At 43.7% G+C, this 26,086-nt stretch overlaps 1 protein-coding gene and 1 non-coding gene across 12 annotated transcripts in view; both read left to right on the forward strand.

Moving 5' to 3' along the window:
• The window catches only part of FAM193A (family with sequence similarity 193 member A), a 251,275-nt gene that overhangs the window by 130,349 nt on the left and 94,840 nt on the right, over window positions 1-26,086 (forward strand). For 8 of the 11 annotated variants that reach the window (XM_077136245.1, XM_077136249.1, XM_077136246.1 and 5 more), the window contains exons 3-5: window positions 14,143-14,306; window positions 15,188-15,355; window positions 17,149-17,383. In XM_077136245.1, coding sequence (XP_076992360.1) covers window positions 14,143-14,306; window positions 15,188-15,355; window positions 17,149-17,383 — 567 coding nt within the window. The remainder of the gene's footprint in view (window positions 1-14,142; window positions 14,307-15,187; window positions 15,356-17,148; window positions 17,384-26,086) is intronic. The other 3 variants (XM_077136244.1, XM_077136253.1, XM_077136252.1) reach the window with 1 other exon arrangement.
• On the forward strand, window positions 19,763-19,881 carry LOC143663785 (U5 spliceosomal RNA). The gene has a single exon (XR_013166167.1). It is a non-coding gene; the product is annotated as a U5 spliceosomal RNA (small nuclear RNA).

Raw genomic sequence — 26,086 nt, forward strand, 5'->3', positions numbered from 1 at the left:
TGTCCAAGCAAAATAGCAACTCTGGCACACTGCTTAAAGTTCCACCCACTGGGAGGAGCTTCTTGGTCATTAGAGGTGACAGATGCAACAACTTATCCCTCACCTTACAAGGGATATCTCAACATGCCCCACACCATTGGATGCCCAGAAATTTCACTCAGGCAGAAGGCTTCTGTCTTTTGTTGGATTTATCTCCCATCCTCTGATGCACAAATGCCTTAGCCTTACCACTAAGTCTAGAGTAGTTGCTACTTCTTGTTCACTAGGTCCAGTCAACAATGTATGATCAGTGTAATGGACCAGTGTGATATCTTGTAGAAGGGAGAAATAATCAAGCTCCCTCCAGACAAAATTATGACGTAGGGCTGGAGAGTCAATATATCCTTGAGGTAGGACACTGAAGGTATTCTGTTGGCCTTGCCAGCTGAAAGCAAACTATTTCTGGTGGTCCGTACTAATAGGTTCTGTGGAAAAAGCATTTGGCAGATCAGTGGAGACATACCATGTACCAGGGGATGTGTTGATTGTCTCAGGCAATCAAATCATAGTTGAAACAACAGCTGCAATTGGTTAACATTATGATAATCCGTTGTCATCCTCCAGGAGCCATCTGTTGTCTGCACAGGCGTTCTAGAACTGAAGAAATAAGATAGAATAGGTCTGGGGACCTACTGCATCCACCTGAGCTAAAAAGTCATTGATCACCTGACCTCCAGAAATGCCTACTCTGACTGGTGGACCAGAGAGATGTTTTGGTTCTCCTGATATTAATGTTACTTCTGAGCCAAGATGGCAGCTTAGCGAGGTGTGGGATTTAGTTTGTCCTTCAGATCAGCTAATAAATAGCCAGAAACAGTACAGAACAACTGTTGGGGCCACATTAGTGACCAGACACACAGTGTACCCCAGTCTGGGCCAGCTGGACTGGCTGTGAGCCACCCCCAGAACTGTGAGTTCCCCAAGCTGTGGCGGCCTGCGCCCCTCCCCCATAGGCTGCATCCCAGAGGGGAAAGGAAAGGGACTTGACCAGAATCAGGGGCTGAGCACAACCAGACACCAGTTGTGGAATTAATTAACAAATTTCAACTACTAAAAATAGGCCCCAAGCTCACCTGAACCTTGAGTAAAAGCACAGGTTGCTGGTTTTTGCCCCAGTGCAGAGGGGGCAGGGCTGACAGGAAAAGAACCACCACCCCAAAACCAACAACAAAAAACAGGTTTTTTTTGGATCTGAAAAGATCTGGACCCTGCAGAAAAGGACGGGGCACATAGGACCTGGAGATACCCAGAGCAACATACCAACTTAAGCTCTTGATTGGCAAACCTGAAGAATGGGGTCCTGCTCTGAAAAGGATTTTTCTTTTTCTCTTTTGTGGCTTTGTTTCTATGGCTTAATTAGTCTTTGGATACAGCCGCAAGGTTTCTCAGGCTCCACTGCCCCAGGCATAGGTAGAAACAGGCTTGTTTGAGAGCTTGTCTGGAGACTACCTTCCTCAGGAGAGGAGTGGGGCCCAGCTCAGGTTGAATCCCTCCCTTAACAAATTCAGACCCCAGGGTCTGGAAAAGGGAAGCGATTAAAGCCAACCTACATCCTCTCCTCTGTCTTCATCACACTCCCAGCAGGGAGAGTCTGCTGAAGTTAAAGGTACCACATCATCTTATGCTAGTGGGACCTGTAGGCAGAAAAGCACCACATACTGGGCAGGGTAGGAAAAACGCGGAGTCCGGGGACTGCATAGGAAAACCTTTTTATCTGCTGGATCTCACCCTCAGGGAAAACTGATGCAGATGACTCTTTCCTCCTGAGAGGAGACCAGTTTGGTCTGGGAAAATCTGACTGGGGTCTATAATACCTAAGTAGACCCTCCTAAGGGGTGGGAGAAAGGCACCATACAGGCAGGGCAAGAAACAAAAAAAGCAACTGAAAAATTCTGATCTATGAAACAAAACCTGAGCTAGAGGACTAGAATAAGCTGAACTGAATGTCAAAGAACAGATAGACAACAAAGTCATCCAGCAAGAAAATCCTAGGGGGAAAATAAAGTGAAAACAATCTCCAGAATAAACTAATTCAGGTAATTAAATGCCCAGATGCCAGCAAAAAATAATGGATCACACTAGGAAAATTGAAAAAATGGCCCAGTCACAGGAACACATCAACAATTCAAATGAGATACAGGAGTTGAAACAGTTAATTCAGAATGTTCGAATGGACATGGAAAACCTCATCAAAAATCAAATCAGTGAATTGAGCGAGGATATAAAGAAGGCAAGGAATGAACAAAAAGAAGAAATCGAAAGTCTGGAAAAAAAACAATCACAGAACTTATGGGAATGAAAGCTACAGTAGAAGAGATGAAGAAAACAGTAGAAACCTACAATGTCAGATTTCAAGAGGCAGAAGATAGGATTAGTGAACTGGAGGACGGGACATCTGAAATCCAACAAGCAAAAGAAAATATAGGGAAAAAAAAGGAAAAATATGAGCAAGGACTCAGGGAATTGAATGACAGTATGAAGCGCATGAATATACGTGTTGTGGGTGTCCAGAAGGAGAAGAGAAGGGAAAAGGAGGAAAAAAACTAATGGAGGAAATTATCACTGAAAACTTCCCAACTCTTATGAAAGACTTAAAATTATGGATCCAAGAAGTGCAGCGTACCCCAAAGAGAATAGATCCAAATAGACGTACTCCAAGACACTTACTAATCAGAATGTCAGATGTCAAAGAGAAAGAGAGAATCTTGAAAGCAGCAAAAGAAAAACAATCCATCACATACAAGGGAAGTCCAATAAGACTATGCATAGATTTCTCAGCAGAAACCATGGAGGCAAGAAGACAGTGGGATGATATATTTAAGATATTAAAAGAGAAAAACCGCCAACCAAGAATTCTCTATCCAGCAAAACTGTCCTTCAAAAATGAGGGGGAAATTAAAACATTTTCAGACAAAAATTCACTGAAAGGATTTGTGACCAAGAGACCAGTTCTGCAAGAAATACTAAAGGGAGCACTAGAGACAGATAAGAAAAGACAGGAGAGAGAGGTGTGGAGAAGAGTGTAGAAATGAAGACTATCAGTAAAGGTAAAAAGAAAAAAAATGAGATATGACATATAAAATCCAAACGGTGAAATGGTAGAAGAAGATACTGCCCGTAGAGTAATAACACTAAATGTTAATGGCTTAAACTCCCCAATCAAAACACATAGACTGGCAGAATAGATAAAAAAAACAGGACCCATCTATATGCTGTCTACAGGAAACACATCTTAGACCCAAGGATAAACGTAGGTTGAAAGTGAGCCAGTATCTAATAATCCCTGAAATATCTGATCATTTCTTTCACCCCAGTGCACAGTTACTCTGGTAAAAGGCTGTAGGTGTCCTTGGGGAAGGCTGTAAGGAAGATTAACAGTGCAAATTTGGGGCAACATAACAGGGTCCTAACTTCAAGGGGTTATGGCCTTCCCCTCATTCAAGGGGCTCTGGGTCTATAGATTGTCTCAAGTCTGGAAATTGATTATGGGGCTGTGACTCTCTGTTTATGTAATTTAAGTTAGACTTTTGTTCACATGTCCTAGAACTCGTCTGCTTATACAGATGAAATAAGAATTTAGGCTCCCCATCTATTTTACTTCTGGGTACCCCATGATCTACTAGCCACACCACGATTTTCTGTGAGTCAGATTATTTTGACTCCTCCTTTGAGTCTGCTATCCATTATGATAGCCATGTCCACCTTGTCTTTGGTGTTTAAGTTCTGCCACCTGGCTTCTGCCAACTCGGGATCTGATCATCCCCATTGTTTTTAAGGATTCCAGCTCAGTGACAGCAGTTCCCACAGTAACATCTGACCTACAGAGAAGGGCGACTACAGAGCTCTTCAGGAATGATGGAGCTAGTCTCACAAATTTATTTCTCACAGTTCTAGTAAAGATGTATCCTCTGGACTTTCCTGGGATGTATGAACAGGTTTGTCAATCGGAAGCTTTAATTGGTACATGGCTCTGTTTATCTTTAGGTTGTATGTGCCCTCTTTACTTGGGTCCAGCCCTTTTCCAGTATTTTGTGTTGACTAACTCAAAAAACCTTTATTTCTTTTTTGTCAGCCCTCTCTTTTTATCCTTTAAGTTACTCTTGCTAACACTCTTCAATTCTGTACCCTCTTCCAGACCTCTTTCTCTTTTGCTTTTTCTTTTCAGCCCACTGCTCTCCCTTTAGTAGTTCTTGTAGTGCTGGCCTCTTAGTAACCAGTTCCCTCATCTTCTCTTTATCCATAGATATTTTAAACTCTCCCTCAATTTTGAAGATCAGCTTTGCTGGATAGGGAGTGCTTGGCTGGAGGTTTTTCTCTTTCAGTATCTTAAGTATATTGTAACCGTACCTTCTCACCTCTGTGTCGTCTGATGAATAATCACACTTAGTCTTATTTGACTTCCTTTCAGAAGTTCTCTGTCATCCCTTATTTGACTATTCCTCTTCCCCGATTTTCTCTGTCTTCTCCTTCTAGGAGTCCTGTAAGGTATATATTGATATACTTGATGGTGTCCCATAGCTGCCTTGGGCTGTTTTCTCTTTTAATATTTATTCTTTCTTTTTTCTCCCCAGCTGGACTCATTTCACATGTCTTATCTTCAAGTTCATTGATTCTTTCTTCTGCCAGCTCCAATCTGCTTTTTTAAAAAATATTTTTATTGCAACTTCTTCACACACACACACAATCCATCCAAAATATACAATCATTGGCTCACGGCATCATCACATTATGCTGTATTCATCACCATGATCATTCTTAGAACATTTGCATTACTCTAGAAAAAGAAATAAAAGGAAGAAAAAGTCATACATCCCACACTTCCTACTCTTTCCACTCCTTGACCAGTAGTATTCCAATCTACCCAATTTTTTTTCACCTCTTGTCCCCCTCCATTACTTATTTATTTTTGCCCCCCCCTTTTTTTTTAACGCATCTGTCCATACCCTGGATAAAGGAAGTGTCAGCCACAAGATTTTTGCAATTACACAGTCACATTGTAGAAACTATATCATATATAGTCATCTTCAGGAATCAAGGCTGGTGGAACACAGTTCAGCTGTTCCAGATACTTCCCTTCAGCCACTCCAATATGCCATAAACTAAAAAGGGATATTTATATAATGCATGAGAATACCCTCCAGGAAAACCTCTTACGTCTGTTTGAAATCTCTCAGCCTCTGAAACTTTGTTTTGACTCAGTTCTTTTTTGCCATTTAAGTCTAGAAGGCTTTCTCAGTACCACAGTGCCAGGTCCCAGCTCATCCCCAGGAGTCATGTCCCCTGTTGCCAGAGAGATTTGCACCCCTGGGAGTCATTTCCCATGTAGTGGGGAGGGCAGTGAGTTCGCCTGCCAAGTTGGCTTAGAGAGAGAGAGGCCTCATCTGAGCAACAAAAGAGGTTCTCTAGGGGTGACTGTTCAGCCTAATTTTGGCCTCCTTTGCAGGAATAGGCTTTATAGTTACGAGACCCAATCCAGTCTACTTTTGAAATCCTCCGGGACATTTTTCATTTCAGTTATTGTTGTCTTGAACACTGGTAGTTCTTTTTGGTTCCTTTTTAAAATGTTTGTCTTTTACTTAGACTCTCATATTGTTCATTCATTGTTTTCCTGATATCCTGTAGTTCTTCTTCTCTGCTTTCCGTAATCTCCTTAAACATTTTAAAATCATTTTTTAAAAAGCTTTATTGTATATGTCCACATTCTGCTTTTGTGTTTATTTTTATCCTTTTCCTTTGGATGGGCCATCTTTTCCTTTTTCTTTATTTGTCTTGTAATTTTGTTGCACACTGTACATTTTAATATTTTAAATGTTAACTCTGAGATTTACTCCCTGCAATGTCTGTTTCCTGGTTATAACCAGCTCATTATAAGACAGATTTTCCTGAGCTTTTGCCTTCCTACCAGGAGGAGGAGCCCAAGGTGAATGCACTGTGTATGGTTTTCCCTGTTGTTCTGTGCCCTCTGGACTTCGGCTTGTTACTGTTTTCAGATTCCCGTATTCACAGGAGTTTGCTTGTCCTGTCTGTTTCCCAGGGGACCCAGATTGTCTAGTTTTATTACTCCATTCATTGTCTGTTTTTGTCTGGGGGGCAAAATCTGGAAGGAGGGTAACCATGGGGAGGACTTTCCAAGTTCCGTCTGAAATAGAGCCAGGAACCCACAATGCGAGCAAACCGGCTCCATGGTGACCTCGGAAAAGGGAGTCAGGAAGGATACCAAAGCTTCCCCGATGGCTCCCCAAAGCTGAGCTTTCTGACCTGCCTAGAAAATGCAGCCCTTCAGTTCACTGTTCCCCACATCCCTTTGGAGGCTCTTCGTCGAAAGTCGCTATCGCCTCTGCTCCTTTTCAGGGAGGTTCAAAATAGTGGCTCCTGCTGCCTTTGTCCCGGGGCAAGTGGAAGCCACAGCTGCCCTCGTGCCTGGTCCAGATTTGTTAATCAAAAGCTTAATTGGTGATTACTAGTGTATACCCCTGTTCTTGGGAAAGAGGACTTTTACTTCCTCTTCCATCACGAGCACCTAGTGGGGGCTGAACTCTGTGGTGGTCTGCCATGAGAATGGAGCATGGGCGCTGGCTGACGCTGTGTGGGGAAAGCAGTTTACAGTTCTGTACCGTCTCCTGCTTGTCCCTGGATGCTGTGCATGTCCTGGCCTCGGGTTTCAGAATAGTCATACGGCTCGTGCCTGTGTCATAGTTGTTTTGGTGGGAGGAGTGAGTTCTGGAGCCCCCTCCTCTGCCATCTTCCCTGGACGCTTCCACCTTGTTCACTTGTGTCTAAATGAATTGGCCTATTTCATCTTCGTTGTCAGATGTATTGGCATAAGGTTCATAATACTCTAATCTTTTTAATCTTCAGAGTATCTGTAGTGATGTTATATATGTTATTAACCTCACTGCACCTTTTTATTATTATTATTGTTTTACTTTAAGTCATTAATTGTCTTATAAAAAATATTGTTTAAATGAGAAAACAAGCCTCTGCTCCTTACCTGCCCCTTTCCATGGCTGGTGGTCTTTTTCCCTCCTCCGCAGACCCTCCTCTGCCCCTTCTGTCCTGCTCCTCAGCACCAGAGCTTTTACAGTTCTTGTAGTGCAGTAGACTTCAAAGCTCTTATTTTGCCTTTATTTTTAACAGGTATTTTTGTTGAATTCTAGATGTTTTGTCAGTTTTTTCTGATGAGGAATCTTTTATCATCCATATCCTTGCACTCTTGTGTTTTTCTCTGTCTCCTTCTAAGATTTACGTGTTATCGCTGGTTTTCAGCAGTGTGATTCTGATTGCCTTGGTGTCATCTTCTATGTGTTTACTATGCTTGGGATTAATAGAGCTTCTTGGCTATATCAGTTTTCACCTGATTTGTGAACTTGCAGCTATTTCTTCCTTTACCTTCCCTTTCCTTCTAGAACATCATTGTCTGTATGTCAGACAGCTTGATTTTGCCATACAAGTGCTTTATTATTTTTCAACCTTGTTTTTCTCTATGCTTTAGTTTGGATTATTTTTTGTTCCTCGTCTTCAAATTTGTTGATGTCCTACTCTGTCTAATCTATTCTTAATTCTGTTCTTTTCAGGTATTTTAATTTTCACCTCTAGAAGTTCTATTTCCTTGCCTTTTTTTTAAAAAATCAGTTTCTTTCCTTGCCGTGTTTATTTTCTTCTAATTTCTTGAATATAATGTGGAATTTTTATTTATAATCAGAGTTTTTAGATTCTTGCCTGTTAGTTGCATCATCTCTATAGTTTGAGGGTCTGTTTTTATTGATTGGTTTTTTCATGGTTGTGAATTATGTTTTCCTCTTGCTTTGTTTTGCTAATGAATGTTGGACATTGTGATATTACACTGTTTATATGCTGAGTTTTGTTTTTTTTTTCCTAACTTGTTCTGGACAGAAAGACTACAAGAACTGAGATTAAATCTGTATAAGATGAATACTAAAAGGTGACACATTTAAGGATTTAATTTGCAGTGATCATGCTACTAATTTTTAAAGGCTTTACTTCTTGTCACCAGGAAATGTTAAATTTCAAGGTTTTTGATTGCTGTTTAGACATTATCAGACAGTTTTCAGTCTGTGTGCCAGGAATCACTATAAATGCAGGTGCCACACCGAGCAGGTCAGAAAAGGTTCCTGCTCTTATGAGAGTTTCTGTTTCAGTGCTGGAAACTGTCTGGAAAGGAGTAATGCACCAGGATTTCAGAAAGTAGTTTCTGATATAGTGGCATTTAACCAGTGTGGTTAAGGTATGCGCTTTCAACAGAGCCCAAAAAACACTCATAATTGGAACAGAGAAATTTTAATAAAAAAATATTAACTAGTATCAGGGATCAACTACCCTGATATGTGGAAGAAAGTCTAAAAAATTCAGTCATTACAGATCTAGGGGGCAGATGCTATCTGCGACTCTGAGAAAGTGTTCAATGGAAGGACAGAGTTGGATAAGGGCCCTACCTGCACTTAGGTCCATAGAGCCTGGAGAGGATGTGACCATGGCTCTTGGGGTCCACAGAGGAGGGTGCCAAGGTGCTGCAGGCAGGCTGGCAGCAGGAAGCCACCCACACCACAGACATAGAGCTACCTGCCCAGTAGAAGCAAGACCTGTCTTCAAGGAGGTCGCATGGGTGGTTCAGTGGTAGAATGCTCACCTTCTATGTGCGAGACCCAGGTTCGCTTCCTAGACCATGCACCCCAAAATAAATAAATAAAAAAAGAAAAGAAAAGAAAAAAGAGACCTCATCTTCTTGTATGTCCCTACAGCGCTTTCTGCTGACAGGGCCAAAGCTGTGCCATCTGGCAAAGAAGAAACTTGTATCGGGATCCTTTCATCATCACCAACCAGAGCAAAGAGGGTGCTTAGGAGCTGAAGTACTGTTTCAACTGGCCTCCCAGAGTAGGTGATTTTTCTACTGAGGCCTGGTTGATAGAGGGAAGTTTGCCATTCAGAGGTTTTGGGACAAGTACTCTGGCAAGGGGAACTAGTATAGTGACATAAAAGCTGATGTTGGTTATGGAAAACCTTGAAGGCCATGGTGATATGGAGGAAAACAGAAGGGAAGCCACATGACTGCAGTCCTATTTTCAACTTTGGTCTGGCCGCTGCTTAGAGAATGGCTCACAAGTACATAAAGATGGAAGTAAGGGAGCAGTTAGAGAGCCATTCTGTCTCTTCAAGCAGGAGAGGGTGGACTTAGACCAGGTTAGGACCAGTGGAGAAGAAAAAAATGGATGGATTATGGCTGTTTTTAGGAGTTTGAGCACAGACTTGCTTTTGGATGTGTGCAGTTTGAAAGGATGTATGTATCCTAGAAAAGCCATGTTTTAATCCTAATCCCATTTTGTAAAGGCAGCCATTTCTTCTAATCCCTATTCAATACTATATGTTTGAAACTAATCAGATCATCTCCCTGGAGATGTGACTCAATCAAAAGTAATTGTTAAGATGGATTAGGTGGAGATATGTCTCCACCCATTCAGGTGGGTATAAAAGAGGAAACATTTTGGAGAAAGAGAGATTCAGAAAGAGCAGAGAAGTACGACAGCCACAAGAAAGCCACAATGGAGAACGCCAGAACCACAAAGCAGAGAGTCTACCAGCCAGTGACTTTTGGAGATGAAGAAGAAAAATGCATCTCAGGAAGCTTCATGAAACAGGAAATGAGGAGAGAAAGCTAGCAGATGGCACCTTGTTCACCACATACCTTTCCAGATGAAAAACCCTGACTGTGTTCGCCATGTGCCTTCTCACTTAAAAGAGAAACCCTGAACTTCATTGCCCTTCTTGAACCAAGGTATCTTTCCCTAGATGACTTAGATTGGATATTTCTATAGACTTGTTTTAATTGGGACATTTTCTCAGCCTTAGAACTGTAAACTTACAACTTATTATATTCCCCTTTTTAAAAGCTCGTTCCATTTCTGGTATATTACATTCTGGCAGGAAGCAAACTAGAACAGGATGTGATTGGGATGAGGGAGAAATGAGTCAATCTTGTTTATTAAATTGAGCTGATCTTTTGGGTACTGTTGAAAACAACTCCGTTCTTCTCCCACTGGATTCAAACCTGCCTGGTCTGTCCACCTGTCCCTGTCCCAATGACGTGTCAGCCAGACCTCATAGCCTTTTCCAGTCATTTTAATGGTAAAATTGTCTTGTTTTCAGGCATTCAGGAGCAATTTGCAAAGAAACTCAACTGTTTCCCTCTCAGCTTTATTAAGTTGTTGGGGATTGAGTCCTGCCCCCCCCACAAAAGGCATATTCAGGTCCCAACCACTAGTTCTGTGGGTATGAACCCATTTGTCAATAGGACCTGGAAGATGTTATTAGTTAAAGTGAGGCTCAGACTGAATGAGCATAGGCCTTACTCCAATAGGGCTGGAGTCCTTATAAGCAAGGGAAATTGGACCCTGAAAGAGAAGCCATAGGAAGCAGCAAGAAGGTGAAAGTCAGCTGAACCCAGAAGAGAGAGAAGATGTCACCATGTGTATTTCCATGTGACACAAAAGTCAAGGAACCCCAAACAGTGCTGCCAGTCAGAAGATACTGACCCAGGAGGAAGCCAGCCTTCTAACCTCTGAAATGTGAGCCAATAAATTCCTTAGTTGCGAAGCCAACCCATTGTGTGGTATTTGTTTTAGCAGCTGGGAAACTAAGACAGCTTTGGTACTGGAAAGTTGGAGTACTGCTATAACAAATACCTAAAAATTTGTAAACACCTTTGGAATGGGTCATGGATGGAAACTGGAAGAACTGTGAGGAGCTTGATAGAAAAAGCTATATTGCCTTGAAGAGAATATGGGAAGAAATAGGGATGTTCAAATATCTCTGAGGCCTTAGGAAGAAATGATGAGTGTGTGAATGGAAACTGGAGGAAAGGTGATCCTTATTATAAAGTAGCAGAACACTTGGAGAAATTGTATTCTTATGTGGGTTTGAAAGTGGACCTTGAAATTAATGGACTTAGATATTTATCAGAGATGATTTCCAAGTTGAGTGTGGAAAGTACAGCCTGGTTTCTCCTTGCTGCTCATAATGAAATGAGAGATAAGGGATAAGCTGAGAATTGAACTGGTAAGCACAAAGAAACCAGAAATTGGTGCTTTGTAAATTTCTCAGCCAAATAGTGTGCTCTAAAGGCTAGGGCCAGAGGCAGCTGTATCAGTGACCTCTCTGAGCTTCCAGGAAGTGAGTCCTCAGAGAACAGGGCTCTAAATGAATATGGAAACAGCCTGTCGTTTCAGTTGGAGTCAGGGTCAGAAATGAACTTATCTGAAGGATCTCCAGGAGGTTCTGTTGTGTAATGGTTTGGGCCCACCTGAACTGCATGTGAAGCCAACATGGTTTTACAGAATTTGCATGAGTTGAGCCACTGCCAATCTGGACTGAAAAAACAGAGAAGGGATGAATTGAAGGAAGAATGACTTCAAGGGGAGAACCTAGACAGAGAAGACCTCCTTTGGCCAAAAAAGCAGGCCCATCCATGTGTGAGGAAAAGGAGGGCTATGTGCCCCAGTGTTCAGGTAGAGTGCCACCATCACAGGGCTTAGAGCTTGTAGGGTGTGTGCCCAGGTGTTCGTGGAGAGTCTGGCCACCATTCTGATGATCAGTGAGGTTGAGACCTTCACCCCAGTGTTTGGGAAAAGCATGGCCACTGTGCAAATCCTTGGAAGGGGTAGGGCTGCTGCTTCATCCGTCCAAGAGGACAAAGAATCAAGTCACAGAAGACTCTCAGACCTTGAATTTGAATGAAGTTTACCCTATTGGGTTTTGGGTTTGTTTGGGACCTGTGTCCACTATTTTCATTCCAATTTTCCCCTCCTGAAATGGGAATGTTTATCCTGTGCCTGGATTGTATATTAGAAGCAGATAACTGAGTTTCTTGGTTTCACCAGACCACAGACAGAGGGATTTTACCCTAGGATGGACCACACCCATACCTGATTCTAATGAGACTTTGTACATAGCATTGTTCTGTAATGGGGCTTCTGGTATGTTATGACTGGATGAGTGTATTTTGCATGTGGGAAGAACATTTCTTTTTGGGATCCAGATGGCGGACTGTTGGGGACTGAATTGCGCCCCCCACAAAAGGCATGTTCAGGTCCCAGCCCCTGCTCCCATACATGTGAACCCCCTTGTTAGGAAGACTTTTGAAGTTGTTATTAGTTGAAGTAAGGCCCTTATTCCAATAGGACTGAAGTCATTATAAGCAAAATAAATTGGTTCCAGAAAGAGAAGCCACAGGAAGAAGCAGGAAATGAAGGGATCTGGAAGAGAAAGGAGAAGACACTACCTTGTGCATTGCCATGTGATGGAAAGCCATTGAACTCCAGAGAGTGCTGGCAGCCAGAAGGTACAGAACCTGGGAGGAAGCCAGCCTTCTAGTGTCTGAAACATGAGCCAGTAAATTCCTGTGGTGAAGCCAACCCATTATGTGTTCAAGCAGCTGGGAAACTAAAACAAGTGATGTGGGGAATTGCTAAGGGAATGTTGCAGGGGTCAGGGAGAGTGTGTGACCTGTTTTTTATGCCTGATAGGCTCCAGCATAGAGAAAGGGGATCTGGGAAGGAGAAGTTGGAGGTCTTAGTTTTGTGGGCTGACAGTGACGCTCTGGCTCTTTGCCATCACATGGGGCCCAGTGGTCACTAGTCTTTCTTGGGTCAAGCCCTTCTTTGCGTCTTCCCAGGTCATGGTAAGAACTTCATACTGGGACCTCTGATGGAGCAGTCTGCATGAATGTGCATGACCTCTCACCCACTCCCCAGGGAGACCCTCAAGTCCAAGCCCTAGGAATGTTCTTCATGCTGGACCTCCTGGCTACCTGCCCCATGCTCTTTCTCCTTTTTCTGCTGGGGTAGCTCTAGCTAGTCTTCCACCGTGAGAGTCAGACATCAGCATTTCCAGGGGACATGTGACAGCCCCTTGGAAGCATTGCATTGTGCTTGGTCCAGTGGCAAAACTGGGTGGTGCTCCAGGCCTCAGTGTTCAAACCTGTGTCCAGCTGAGAATGTTTCCAGGCTCCTCTTTGGCCAGAGTGTCACAGTCTGCCCATGAAACCAAGTCCTCCAACTTCTCCTTCCCAGGTCCCCTTTCTCTATGCTGGAGTCTGTCAGGCATTAAATAGGTCACACATTCTCCCTGACCAGTGAGAGGTCTGAGTCCATCTGAAGGGCTTGTCACGAGGGCCTTCATTTGACTTGTGGGGAGAGGAGGAGAGGCAGCACAGTTCTCTCTATTCCATGAATTCCCTTCCAGAAGCCTCCTGTGTGCCGTTCAGGTTGTCGGGGCAAGGAATGGAGAGCTGCTGCCTCTCTCAGTGTGGGGGAGCCATCCACTGCCCTCAGCTCCAAGACTCAATCCCTGGATAGCCAAGCACCACCACCCAGGTACCAGGGAAGGACACCTCTGGGTTTTGTGTTGGAGCAGTTGGCTGGAGAGAGGAGAAACTGAAGTGGAGAAGGCAGCTTGAGGTGAAGGAGACTGTTGTTTTATTTGTGTTCTCTGGGTGATTGTTGGTAAAATCTAGGTTGACTTGGAGGTATTGTTGGGCATTGGAGGAATGAAAGTGATGTCCCGCAAGCCCTAGACGCGGGTTTGAGTGTCCTCTTCCTCAAGCCTCCAGACTCCTCAGTTGGAGCAGGTGGCACAGGGGGCATGACTCACAGGACAGAGTGGCCTCTGCTCTCTGCCACTTCATGCTGGACGGCAAGGCAGCTGTGCTGGCCACAGGGTTTCCACCAAGTGCTCTCTTGGACAGACGGCTTCCTGTAGGTGTGAGTCGCCTGGCAGAGGTCCCCTGGCAGGCATCATGCATGCCAGGCCACTTAGGGCCACGGAAGGAGAAGGCTTTTGCAGTTGAAGAATGAAAGAAACACACTGCATGTCTTCACGGGATTAGGATGTATGCTGTTGGGTCAGAAGGAATTGTTTCCATGCAAATTCTTGGGTGTTGGAGAGAAAACATTGCTACTGTCAATTAAAAAAATTTTTTTATCTGTCATAAGTTTTAAAATTTTTCTAAAAGGGATTTTTCTGTACAGTTTATAAAAATAAATGCCACAAACATTTGATCTCCACCAGTCTGTTAATAATCTCTTTTCACAGCAGGGTCAAGATTTTCTTTTGCACTCACCTCTTGGAGGGTCACAGCCAGAGACAGGAGGAGGTGGGAGACTCGCTGTAGGGGCCCCAACGCTGCCCTCCCAAGGGCTCAGCAGCTCCACAGCTTCTGACGCCACCTGCACATGTGAGGCCTGCAATGAGCGCAGGTATGTGGTGTGTGCCTGGGCAGGGGTGGGTGTTAGGCATGTTGTTTGCTCTCTGCTTGCACACAACATCTTACTTTCATCTGGGGGATAACACAGGTTCAAGAGAGGGTGTGACTAATGCACGTTTAAGCTATACTAGAAAGCTGGGATTCTCTGATAATCTCAGACACATGTGCTTCTCAGAAGAGGACAGCAGCAGGTGTTGTGGAAAATGCCCAGGCGAGTGGGACAGGCTCTCCAAGGAAGCTGGTCCTCAGAAAGGGAGAGGAGACCTGCATGCTCGGAACCCGGGAGCCCGGGATTGGGCAGAGGCAGCGCCTCAGATGGAGGGTAGGGGAAGTTTGGCGCCTGGTGGCCAGGGACCAGATGAGGCCAAGGATGTGCTGAGGCGGCTGTATGCCCTTGCTGGGGTGGGAAGGCGACAGAGCTGATGGGAACCAGGGGGCTGCACGCTCACTGGTAAGCCAGGCACCTTGGCAGTGGCAGTCAGGGAGAGCTGCCAGGGCTTCCGCGGACACCATGTGGAAGGTGGGCGTGGATGTCAGTGCATGTGGTGCGCTGTGATCTTGCGGAGAGGAGGCTCCCAGGGACTGGGCGGACGGGGGCACCCCTTGCCTCCACTGTGCAGCAGAAGATGGGTGCCTCCTCTCGGAAGTGGGACATGGAGGAATCAGGTTGCCATGGGGCTCGTGAATGGGCGCGGCAGGCACTGGGCAGGTAGGAGCAGCATGATGGCAGAGCCAGGTGGCCAGTGGTTCTGACCTTCTGGTCTGGGAGTTCTGTGAGAAGAGTCCTGTTCCCCCCAGGGGGTCTGCTAGGGGGAGGGACATAAGGGGGGATGTTAGTTTATCTGAGCCCAACTTTTCTTGTACTTTCTACAGAGAAATTTCAGCGGAGACAGACCGAGAATCTCAGCAGCTGCAGAACTACTGGTCAGAAGTGCGCTACATGGTCCGCTGTGTCTACCGGCAGGCTGGGACCCCACTGGCCGATGACCAAGACCAGTCTCTTGTCCCTGACAAGGAGGGGATGAAGGAACTTGTGGATAGGTACGTCGGGGCCCTGCATCCCCTGTCCCCGGCCTGCTGCTCTCAAGTGGTGTGCTTCACTGCAGGCCACCTGTCCCCAACCCAGGACAGGAATGGCCTCTGCTTGCTCTGCCCTGGGTAATTCCCCAGGTTGTCAGCCCACGGAGAGGCAGAGCTAGCCCTTCAGGTACAAAGTTTCCAGTTCTAATTCTGATAAAATACTTACTGCCTCTGTAATTGAAATGAGTTGAAACGTTTGCATCCCTTCTTCGGGATGAGGCTGAGAGTCATGACCTCGGGGTCTGAGGGCTTACCATGTCCCAGAGACTATGCTGAGCTTTCACAAGTACCTGCGACTTATATGCCCCAGAAGGAGGACGGGGAGGACCCAGGTCGGAAGTGGGGAGGCTGACGCTCCTAATACAGTGCGTCTTGGGGTCCACCATGCTGAGAGAAGTGAGAAAGGAGGCGTCTAGTCTGTTTGTGAGTTTGGTTTTCTCAGTATCATTTGAGTCTTCTGTGGCTTTCCTTTAACAGATGAAATACATTCCAATTCAGGGAATGGTTGTTAGAGAAGTCATTAAAATCATGACTGTTGTGTTGAAAGTGTCATGTGTCTGTCTTCAGGGCCTGGTCTGCATGGAGCTCCTGTTAGCTCATGTCATGTTTCTGAGCACACTGCAGAAGGCCAGGCTTCCTTGGCTCTGATCTCTTTCACCCCAGGTGGTATGGGATGTCAAAAGTGGAGCAGATGACAACTTGGGCTCTTCTCTTCTGACCACATGGGGTTCCCAGAGGTGCAAGGATCCTTTATGTGAAATCCAGGACTGTGCTTAGTTGTCTTACCACTTGTCTTACCACTGGGCTGGGCTGACCTGGCCCCCAGGGGCCTGCTACGGGCTGTGTTTTGGCCCATATTCCTAGGCTTCCATCTGGAGGCTCCTTAAAAGGACACAAAGTAAGTGGTAAGTTGAACCATAGAAGTAACAGATGCTGTAGATCAAGTTTTTCAAATGGATTGGCTCCACGTCTGGAAGGAAATGCACAAAATATTAATTTGCACTTGTGCCTGTGGATGGCCCCTGTGTTCATTCTCCCTGTGCTTTTCAGTTTCCAGACTTTTTCATACACTTTTGCTTATTGCTTGTGTGGTGTCATATTTTTAAATGAGATAAACTTTCTCTAACGTCCCCTCTGATTATTAAAGTAATTCTGGCCCTTGTGGGGATATTGAACACCTGGAAACAAGGATGGGCAGCTCAGATAGGACCTCTGCCTGTGTGCTGCTTTTTCATCTGTAACATATTAGCATTCAAAAATAATTATTTTCAGTTTCTTATGTTGTAATAACCCTGTGGTCAGTATAGCTTAGTGGTTAAGAATGTGTGTTCTGGAGCCGGTTGCTGAGGTGTGAGTGTCTGTCCTGCCACTTGTTAGCTGTTGTACCTTGTGTGACCTTTACCACCTGACCTAAACTTGTCTGATAAATGGGATGAACCAGTGCCTGCTGAGCATTAACTGAGCTAGTCCACATGGCAGCGAGGGTGCTTCCATGGGTGCTGGTTCTCCTGTCTTAGCTGATGATGTTGCGAAGCCCCTGAAGTTCTCTGTGATGACCTGGGTGCCCCTCCCAGGTTGTCGTGAGGGTTCTCAGGTAATCACAGTGGAGAGGCTCAGAGTGCAGCCTCAGAAAAGGCACCCCCTAGTAAAAACCTTGTTCCCAGTCATGTGGATAGTCTCTCCCCCTCCCGCCCCCACGTCTCGGTGGGCAGTGGGTGAGCCATGGCTGTCCTTGTGTGTCCTTGTCTGTGCAGGCTCTGCGAAAGGGACCCCTACCAGCTGTACCAGCGGCTGGAGCAACAGGCACGAGAGTATGTGCTGGAGATGAAAGTGCGGCTCCTCCGACAGCTCTCGGCTGCGTCCAGGGTGAAGGCCCCTGCAGCCCTGCAGGGCCCTCCCCAGGCACACCAATTCATTTCCCTTCTCCTGGAGGAGTATGGTGCCCTCTGCCAGGCTGCACGCACTATCAGCTCCTTCCTTGGCACTCTGGTAAGAGAGAATATTTTCTTCTTGTTTTTAGATACTCTGTTGATAGTGCCTTAAAGAGAAGTATTGTGTGGTGGGATGAAGTTTGGGGGACTGTGCTGTTTGCATGCACTGTTAGAGACCCCTACCCTCACCCCCATTCCCTGAGAGGCTTTCACTTGGTTTGAAGCTTTCATTCCCTGCTTTCTCTCTTTCTTGACCTCTAAACTTGCTCTGGACTCTGCCGTCAGATAGAACTTCTAGTGTGTGATATCCTGGTGGTACAACCTGGAAATAGACTCAGGGAGCCAGGCAGGGAGACAGAGAAGGGCACGAGCTGTGTGGTGCACGTGTGCAGTAATAGTGAAAAGAAAGGGATTCTCCTCCAACTGAAGAAATCCTTTTGTTTTTTAAATTGTCAATTGAAAAAAATCTGTCTTGTTGTTAATTATAGACAGAGGCTATAATGTATTGATGAAAATAGATGTTAAAACGCCTGAAGTCTGTATAATGCACCACGTTCACAGACACAGAACTCCTCTCCCTTGGGTCTCTTTCACTCAGTCATTTATTCCAATGAATGGATCCAATACTGGGCCACAGACAAGCTTCCTTCACAGACAGGCCCGACCTTCAGTGGTCTGATGATCCGAATGACAGCAGGATTCAAAGGACAAGCCATTCATATTTCCTCGAGTATTATAGAAGCACCCATTTGTTGATAGTCTGGAGTTCTTTGTTAGTATTTAAATTTTATTATTACATGATATTTCTCTCTAGAAACATTTGCATACACACAGTTTCCTAAGTAATTTCAGGGTATTCACAGGCTTTCTAATGAACACTTTAGTAGACTATTGCCATTCCTGAAAGCAGCTTCCTAAAACTTGGAAGAAAGCATCTATTGTAAAAAATAAATAAATTATATGTATAGCCAGGTGAATCTGCGTGTGTGTTGGGGAGGAAGTTCCTATTTGACCATCCTAGTCTAAGTAGGCAAACGCAACTTCCCGGCACAGTGCCGGGAAAAGTATTTTCCTTTGGTGCCTCATTCCTTTGTCTTGCGTCCCTCCCGCCACTGCTTTCTGAAATACTTCTTGAACTTGAGAGGTCAAGATTCAGGGCCCCTTTGGTGAAAGCACCCCCAGAGCCTCCCTGTCTTCTGAGAGAGGAATCCAGATGTGAGCATCCCCCAGGGATAAGAAGCTCAGTGCTCCACCCAGACTGGTGGCCCAGAGGTCTGGGTATTAAGGAGAGTGAGCACGGAGCTCCAGAGAGTGAGAATAGTGCTTTATACAATAGCGAAAGTTAATTTAAACTGTGTTTATTTGAACAAATTGCTAGCTATTATTTAGAAATGTTTTCTTGTAGTTAGGAATTAAACTCTTAAATTGTAATAAAAATATGTCACTATTTGGTCAGCATTTTATTTCACTGTCTTTACAAATAGAGATAATGACTTCAGTTTCCAGGGGTACAGCAGACTAGACTACTCCTTCCCCCAAAGGAAACATCTAGATTACTGGACAGCATAAAATGGAATAGCATAAAAATTTTTAAAGCATATTGCTGAGTTGGCATGAAAGGAAAGAAGCCACAAGATGGAAAACAAGTTCAAAGCAGGAACCCTGAGAAATAAGTGTGATCTAAAGCCAGCCTTGGCTCTCAGAACTTCTTCTGCTCCTTGGAGACCCTCACTTCCCACTGACAGTTTGTATGGGAACAGGAAATAATGCCTACTTGCAGTCCGGTGTGGGGTCAGCACTTACTGCGAGGGCAACAAAGGATCATAGCTGCGGTATAAAATTGAGTGAGGACTTGGCATACTGGAAGAGACAGCAAGGAAGCTGTATATGATACCTAGCTAAAGGAGAGGCAGGTCACCCTGGGAAGGCTCTATTTCACTCTTATCTAAAAGAGTTTACTTAGATAAAATCCAAAAAAAAAATGAGCAGCTCACACGCAAAAAAATCACAATGCCAAGGTTCAAGGCAACATGATTGTAAGCCAGCAGAAGTAACAGACAGGAGTAGATAACAAAAGTAGTTAAATTCTCAAAGACTCAAAAGTTATCCAGGTTATGCTACCAAACAAAAACTTGCTTTAGAAATGAACACTGAAGAGTCTACAGTCCAGATTTGATTTCAGAATCAAAGAGCTAGACACTTATTCCAGAGAACAGAATCTGAGCAGGCCTTAGAACCCAGCCAAGTCCATGGTCAAGATCCCCCTGCAGAGACTCAGGTTAGAGAAACCAGATGGTGCCGGAACTCTTCCCAGTTATGGCTCATCAAGGCATGCAAGAAAAATCCTTCCCCTGGGATTGATTCCAGAGAATGACTTGCCGAAGAAATTGGGGTTTCAAAGTCAAGAGTCCAAATTTGGTTTCAAAACTGAAGATCTATACTCTAGTTTCTCGTCAAATCGTATAAATCTTTCGCCTTTTACTAAAGATTTCCTTGGAGAGAAATGGTTATGAGTCATTGATCAGTTTTTTGAAGGCCTTGGTCTTTATCAGGGCCCCATGTGCGCGTTCAAAAATCGCAGTGATTGCGCTTAAATCCTCATAGTTACAAAACTGAAGATCTAGATTCCATGTCCAGAGAAAAAGAGAACCTGGTGAGATCTTAGAGCAAGTGCAAGATAAGGCACAAGGTCTCTGAGAAGAGAGAGTTCAAGGCAGAGAAGCTACACAAAATATCACCATCCTCACTAGCAGCTGCTTTATTTCTCTGGAACCAGAATGAAGGGGGCATAGAAACAAGTTCAGTGTATCTGATATCATCATCCTGAGCCCCAAATCTTTCTCACTTTTCCTGGGAATGCACTCTTCCTCTGGGACTGCAAGTTGAGCATTGTAGAAATGGTAAGCAAGACTTCAGGAGGCAGAGACAGGTCCAGGAGGCACGTCACAGCCACCTACTCACTCAGCCTGGATCTAGAGTTCAGCAGAGATTGAGGGCAGTGAAAATAAAATGAATACACATCATTTTAAATAATCACAGTAATAATTGATTCAGGCAAAAATCATCAGTGGGTAGAACTTGCGAAGTCAGTGTTTTATGAGGAACAAGAATATGTATTGTCTCAAAGAATCTACCCATGGATTGCATATTAATTACAAAAGGTAATTGGTGGATTTGTATTGGAGAAACATAACAGACTCCACCTTAACCAAGTGCTCGAAGTTTGTTTATCAGCAATAATACGGACTGACATGAGGTACCTCCTAATATGAAGCATCTAAGAGTGACACAGCATCCCTTCTGTGGTATTAACTGCCAAAAGTGCCTGTGCTTAAAAAGGAAAAGTGCACATGCTTAATTTAATCAAAAGGAAACACCAGACAAGCAACTCTGAGTGACATTCTACAAAGTAACAGACCCTCTACCTTTCAACAATGGATTGAATAATTGCGATAAATATGGAGAGGTAGTATGCTAACTCAGGAACTCTCCTGAAGTCTTATCTTCTACATACAGTATGTGTTACCATTTATGTGGGGAGTGGACACAAATTCAGAGACCTGTTTATGCCTACAGTTTTTCTCCAGAAATGTTCAAGAAACTGGTAACATTAGTTATCTCTCTCTCTCTTTTTTTTTTTATAAATGTTACTTTATTGAGATATAGTCACACATCATACAGTCAATCCAAAGTATACAGTCAATGGTTCACATAGTTGTGCATTTATTACCATGATCATTTTTAGAACATTAGCATTACTCCAGAAAAAGAAATAAAAAGAGAAAAGAAAACTTACCCTTCCCTCTTATTGACCACTAGTTTGTGCTGTACTCAGTTTTAAGACTTACTAGAGTTAGCTAAGACAGTGTTGGTTAATAGAATAAAACGTCCAGAAGCAGGTCCACACACAAACACGGACAACTTGACTTTTTTTCCTCAGTGTAGTTATACAGTCATTAAAAAGATCAGGGCTACTGATTACAGTTCAGCAACTTCAAGTGTTTCCTTCTGACTGTTCTAAAATACTAGACACTAAAAAGAAGTATCTATATAATGAGGGAGTAGTCACAGTCATTTGTTAAATCCTGATTTCTCAGTTATACTTGCTCCATCTCACAGTAGTTACCTCTTAGGAAGAGAGGTGGAAAATTGAAGCTAGAACTCTTTTTCACTTTAATCTTTTTTTATACTGTTTGTTGTAGTACCAAATGTATAACTCAGAATTTCTCACTGTAACCAGTTTCAAGAGTGTGATTCAGTGGCATTAATTCTATTCACAATATTATGCTATTATCAGCTAGCATCCATACCTCAACTTTTTCATCGTATCAAACAGAAACTCTCTACCCCTTAAGCAATAACTCCCCCTTTGCCACTATTCCCTCCCCGCCACCGTGGCTGCTGGTAACCTGTAATCTATCTATCTCTATGAAGTTTGCTTATTATATGTATTTCATATAAATGAGATCATGCAATATTTGTCTTTTTGTGTCTGGCTTATTTCACTTAACAAGACATCTCCAAGATTCATCCATGTTGCAGCATGAATCAGAACGCATTCCTTTTTACAGTTGAATAATATTCCATGGTGTGTATCGACAATTTTTTGTGTATCCAGCCATCTGTTGATGGATACTTAGGTTGCTTACACCTTTTGGCTATTATAAATTAAGTTGCTACAAACAAAACAAAACAAAAAGAAACACGAAGGACTGGGTGAGGAGTGGAGAAGAAAGAATCAGGGTAAAGGTTATGGCTGAGAGTTTTCCAGAGTTATTGAAAGGTGCCACTGCTGCAAAATGAAAACTATAGAACACTAAAGAAAGAGCTATCTCAAAAGCCAAATATAGGAATTTGTTTTAAAATAGTTTTTTTGAGTTTAATTCTGGATTCAAAATAAAGCGCAATAATATGTATCTTTGTAACCCCTTTACCCAGATTCAACAATTATCAACAGTTTGCTACATTGGCTTTGTTAGGCCTTCCTTTTCTGCCTCCTGTTCCTTTCTGTATCCCTTCCACTCCTACTGATACAGTATCTTTACATACAGCAAGTCCCAGAGAGTGTGCCATTTATCTCACAATATTTCAGTTTGCTTGCCTAAAGATACACAGTGCTTTATCTGATATGAACACAGTATCATTTTCACACTCTAAAATTGATAGTAATTCCTTAATATCTGTTAATACTTAATCCATGTAAAAATTTCCCAGTTATCTCAAAAAAGCTATTTTTATAGTTGGGGTATTCAAATCAGGATCCTTCAAGGCTCACATTTTTTTTTTTTTAACTTTTTTAGTGTAATATAAACACAAAGTGAAGAAAGAAAAAAGCAATAATTTTTGAGCACTCTTCAACAAGTAGTTACAGGACGGATCCCAGAATTTGTCATGGGTTACATACCATCCTCTCAGATTTTTCCTTCTAGCTGCGTCAGAATATAGGAGGCTAGAAGGAATAAATATTTTTTTATCATCACAATTGACTTTTTTTCTTTTCTGTGAAAAAGAACACATATGCAATAAAGCAGTAGATTTCAAAACATAGCTCAGCAATTAGTTGTAGAACAGATTTCAGAGTTTAGTTAAGACATAAGTTACAATTTCACAAGTTTAGGTTTTTACTTCTAACTGCTTTAAGATACTGGAGACTAAAAGAAATATAAGTTTAATGATTGAGCAGTCATATTTGTTTTTTAAATGCTACCTTCACTAACCATCACCTTTGATCTTTCTACCCCACCCTTGAGGGGTATGGGGGCTATGCCTGTTCTAATTTTTTCATGCTGGAAGGGGCTGTCAATAATATGGGGTGGGGGATGGAACTAGCTGATATTCTGGAAAGGTTGGGCTCTATACATTTCAGGATTTATGTGTTCCATGGACCCATCTGGAGGTTGTAGGTTTCTGGAAAGTTACCCTAGTGCATGGAACCTTGGTAGAATCTAATATATTGCCCTAAATACTCTTTAGGATTGGCTGGAATGATTTTGGTTGGGGTTTGGCAAGTTATGATTAATAGCTGCATCTAACTACAGCTTGTAAAAGAATGACCTCCAGAGTAGTCTCTCAACTCTGATCTCTCTGGGCCACTGATATTTTATTTGTTATACTTCTTTTCCCCCTTTTGGTCAGGATGGAATTGTTGATCCCATGGTGTCAGGGCTGGACTCATCCCTGGGAGTCACCTCCCACCCCGCCAGGGAGACTTTCACCCCTGTATCGTATCCCATGTAGGGGGCAGTGATTTCACTTGCACAGTTGAAGGCTCACATTTTTATAGCAACTTTGTCAAATGCCACTCAGTGATTTGTTTAGTATAAAGAGTTCACAGAGCTGTGTTAAGATAAACTGACCATGACAGTCCACCCCTTGTCAGTCTGGCAGCTATTCTCATCACCTTAAACCATACCTAATTTCTAAATAGAAAACGAAAAGAAGATACTTTTTTTCCCTCACCTAACAATATTCAACTGCCCTGCATATAACCGGAAACACATTAAATCTTTTCAGAATAGGTGCAAGTCCTTGGGTAATATTCATACTTAAAACTTGATATTTTACAGCTTACATAGTAGAACATGAACAAAACGGCATTTTAGTCCTCGTTTCTGTAACTGATCACGTGGCTGTAGTTCATATTTATTACTACCTTCTTCCACTACCCATTCCATGTTCCCTTTACCCTCAGCAAGCACTTCAGCTGACCGTGGTTGTTTGCCTGGTGGGGTGACCCAAACCTTCGTTCCTGAAGTTTCAGAGTCATTGGTAGCCCTGCCTGGGTTGGGTTGTTGCAGTTTTCCATTGATTTTAATCACATGGTAGTACTAAAACGCCCTAGGGGATTTCCTTATTTCTAGGAAAACTCTTCTTTACCTCCATTGTGTAGTTGCAGCCCCATTTCCCCCTGATAGTCAGGGTTTATCAACGCAGCCAGTAATGTAATCCCCTTCTTGGCTTATTGATCCAGGGGCACGAGTAGCCCAAAGTGACCAGGGGGCAATCTTAGATTCCCATTCAATGGAATCATTGTTGTTTCTCCAGGTAGAAGCACTCCCCCTTTTGAAACTAAAACCTGTAGACCAGCAGAGCTGTGGGTTGCAGGAACAGGAAGCAGAAATTTTCCTAGTGGATCACTAGGGGTAATAGTGAGTTGTGCCACTCCCATTTCCACCCCTTGGTTCCTGGACCCATGGATCCTGGCTATGGGAGAAACAGCACCATACACCGGACACTGATTCAGAGCATATACAGCTTCTTGGAGAACATTACCCCAGCCTTTCAAGTTTTTGCCACCTAGTTGGCACCGTAATTGAGTTTTCAAAAGGCCGTTCCACTGTTCTATCAATCCAGCAGCTTCTGGATGATGAGGAAAACGGTAAGATCAGAGAATTCCATGAGCATGTGCCCATTCCCGCACTTCAATTGCTGTGAGATGTGTTCCCTGACCAGAAACAATGCTGTGTGGAATACCATGACGATGGATAAGGCATTCTATAAGCCAACAGATGGTAGTTTTGGCAGAAGCATTACATGCAGGGAAAGCAAACCCATATCCAGAGTATGTGTCTATTCTAGTTAGAACAGATCACTGCCCCTCCCATGAAGGGAGTAGTCCAAAGTAAACCTGCCACCATGTAGCCGGCTGGTCACCTCAGGGAATGGTGCCATATCGGGCTGAGTGTGGGTCTTTGCTGCTGGCAGATTGGGCACTCTGGTCAGACTCGGTGAGTGAAAGTCCATATCACTGAGTCCATGCATAACCTCCATCCCTACCACCATGGCCACTGTGTTCATGAGCCCATTGGGCAATGACAGGAGTTGTTGGGGAAAGAGGCTGACTGGTATTCTCAGAACGGGTCTTATTCACTTGATTATTAAAACTTTCCTCTGCTGAAGTCACCCTCTAGTGTACATTCACATGAGACACAAATATCTTCATGTTTTTAGCCCATTCAGAAAGGTCTGTCCACATACTTCTTCCCCAGACCTCTTTGTCACCAATTTTCCAGTTGTGGTCTTTCCAAGTCCCTGACCATCCAGCCAAACCATTCGCAACAGCCCCAGGAGTCAAAATATAAATGCACCTCTGGCCGGTTCTCCTTCCAAACAAAATGAACAATCAGGTGCACTGCTCGAAGTTCTGCCCGCTGGGAAGATTTTTCCCTCATCACTGTCCTTCAAGTGGCTTCAGAACATACACAGCTTCCTAGGGGACATTACCCCAGCCCTTCAAGGTATTGCCACCTAGTTGGCACCGTAATTGAGTTTTCAAAAGGCCATTCCACCACTTTATCAATCTAACTGCTTCTGAATGATGAGGAAAATGGTAAGATCAGAGAATTCCATGAGCATGTGCCCAATCCCACACTTCATTTGCTGTGAGATGTGTTCCCTGACCAGAAACAGTGCTGTGTGGAATACCATGACGATGGATAAGGGATTCTGTAAGCCCACAGCTGGTAGTTTTGCTGCTGTTTCTCCCATAGTCGGGAAGGGGTTGTAATGCTGTAGCTGTCCACTTTCAGGTGGTACCTGGATATTGTGCTGAAACATCTGTAAACCAGGCCCAAGCTTTCTTTTCCTCAGTCAATTCACTGTAAAGAACAACTCATGAGGCCATAGCTCTGGTCTGGGAAAGAGAAGGTAATGTGGCAGGAGTGGAGACCATGGGCATTTGGGCCACTTCCTCATGTAACTTACCTGTGCCTTCAGGACCTGCTCTGGCCCTATCTCATCTAAACCATTTCCATTTTATGAT

Source organism: Tamandua tetradactyla, chromosome 19 (assembly GCF_023851605.1).
Source record: "Tamandua tetradactyla isolate mTamTet1 chromosome 19, mTamTet1.pri, whole genome shotgun sequence".
NCBI lineage: Eukaryota > Metazoa > Chordata > Mammalia > Pilosa > Myrmecophagidae > Tamandua > Tamandua tetradactyla.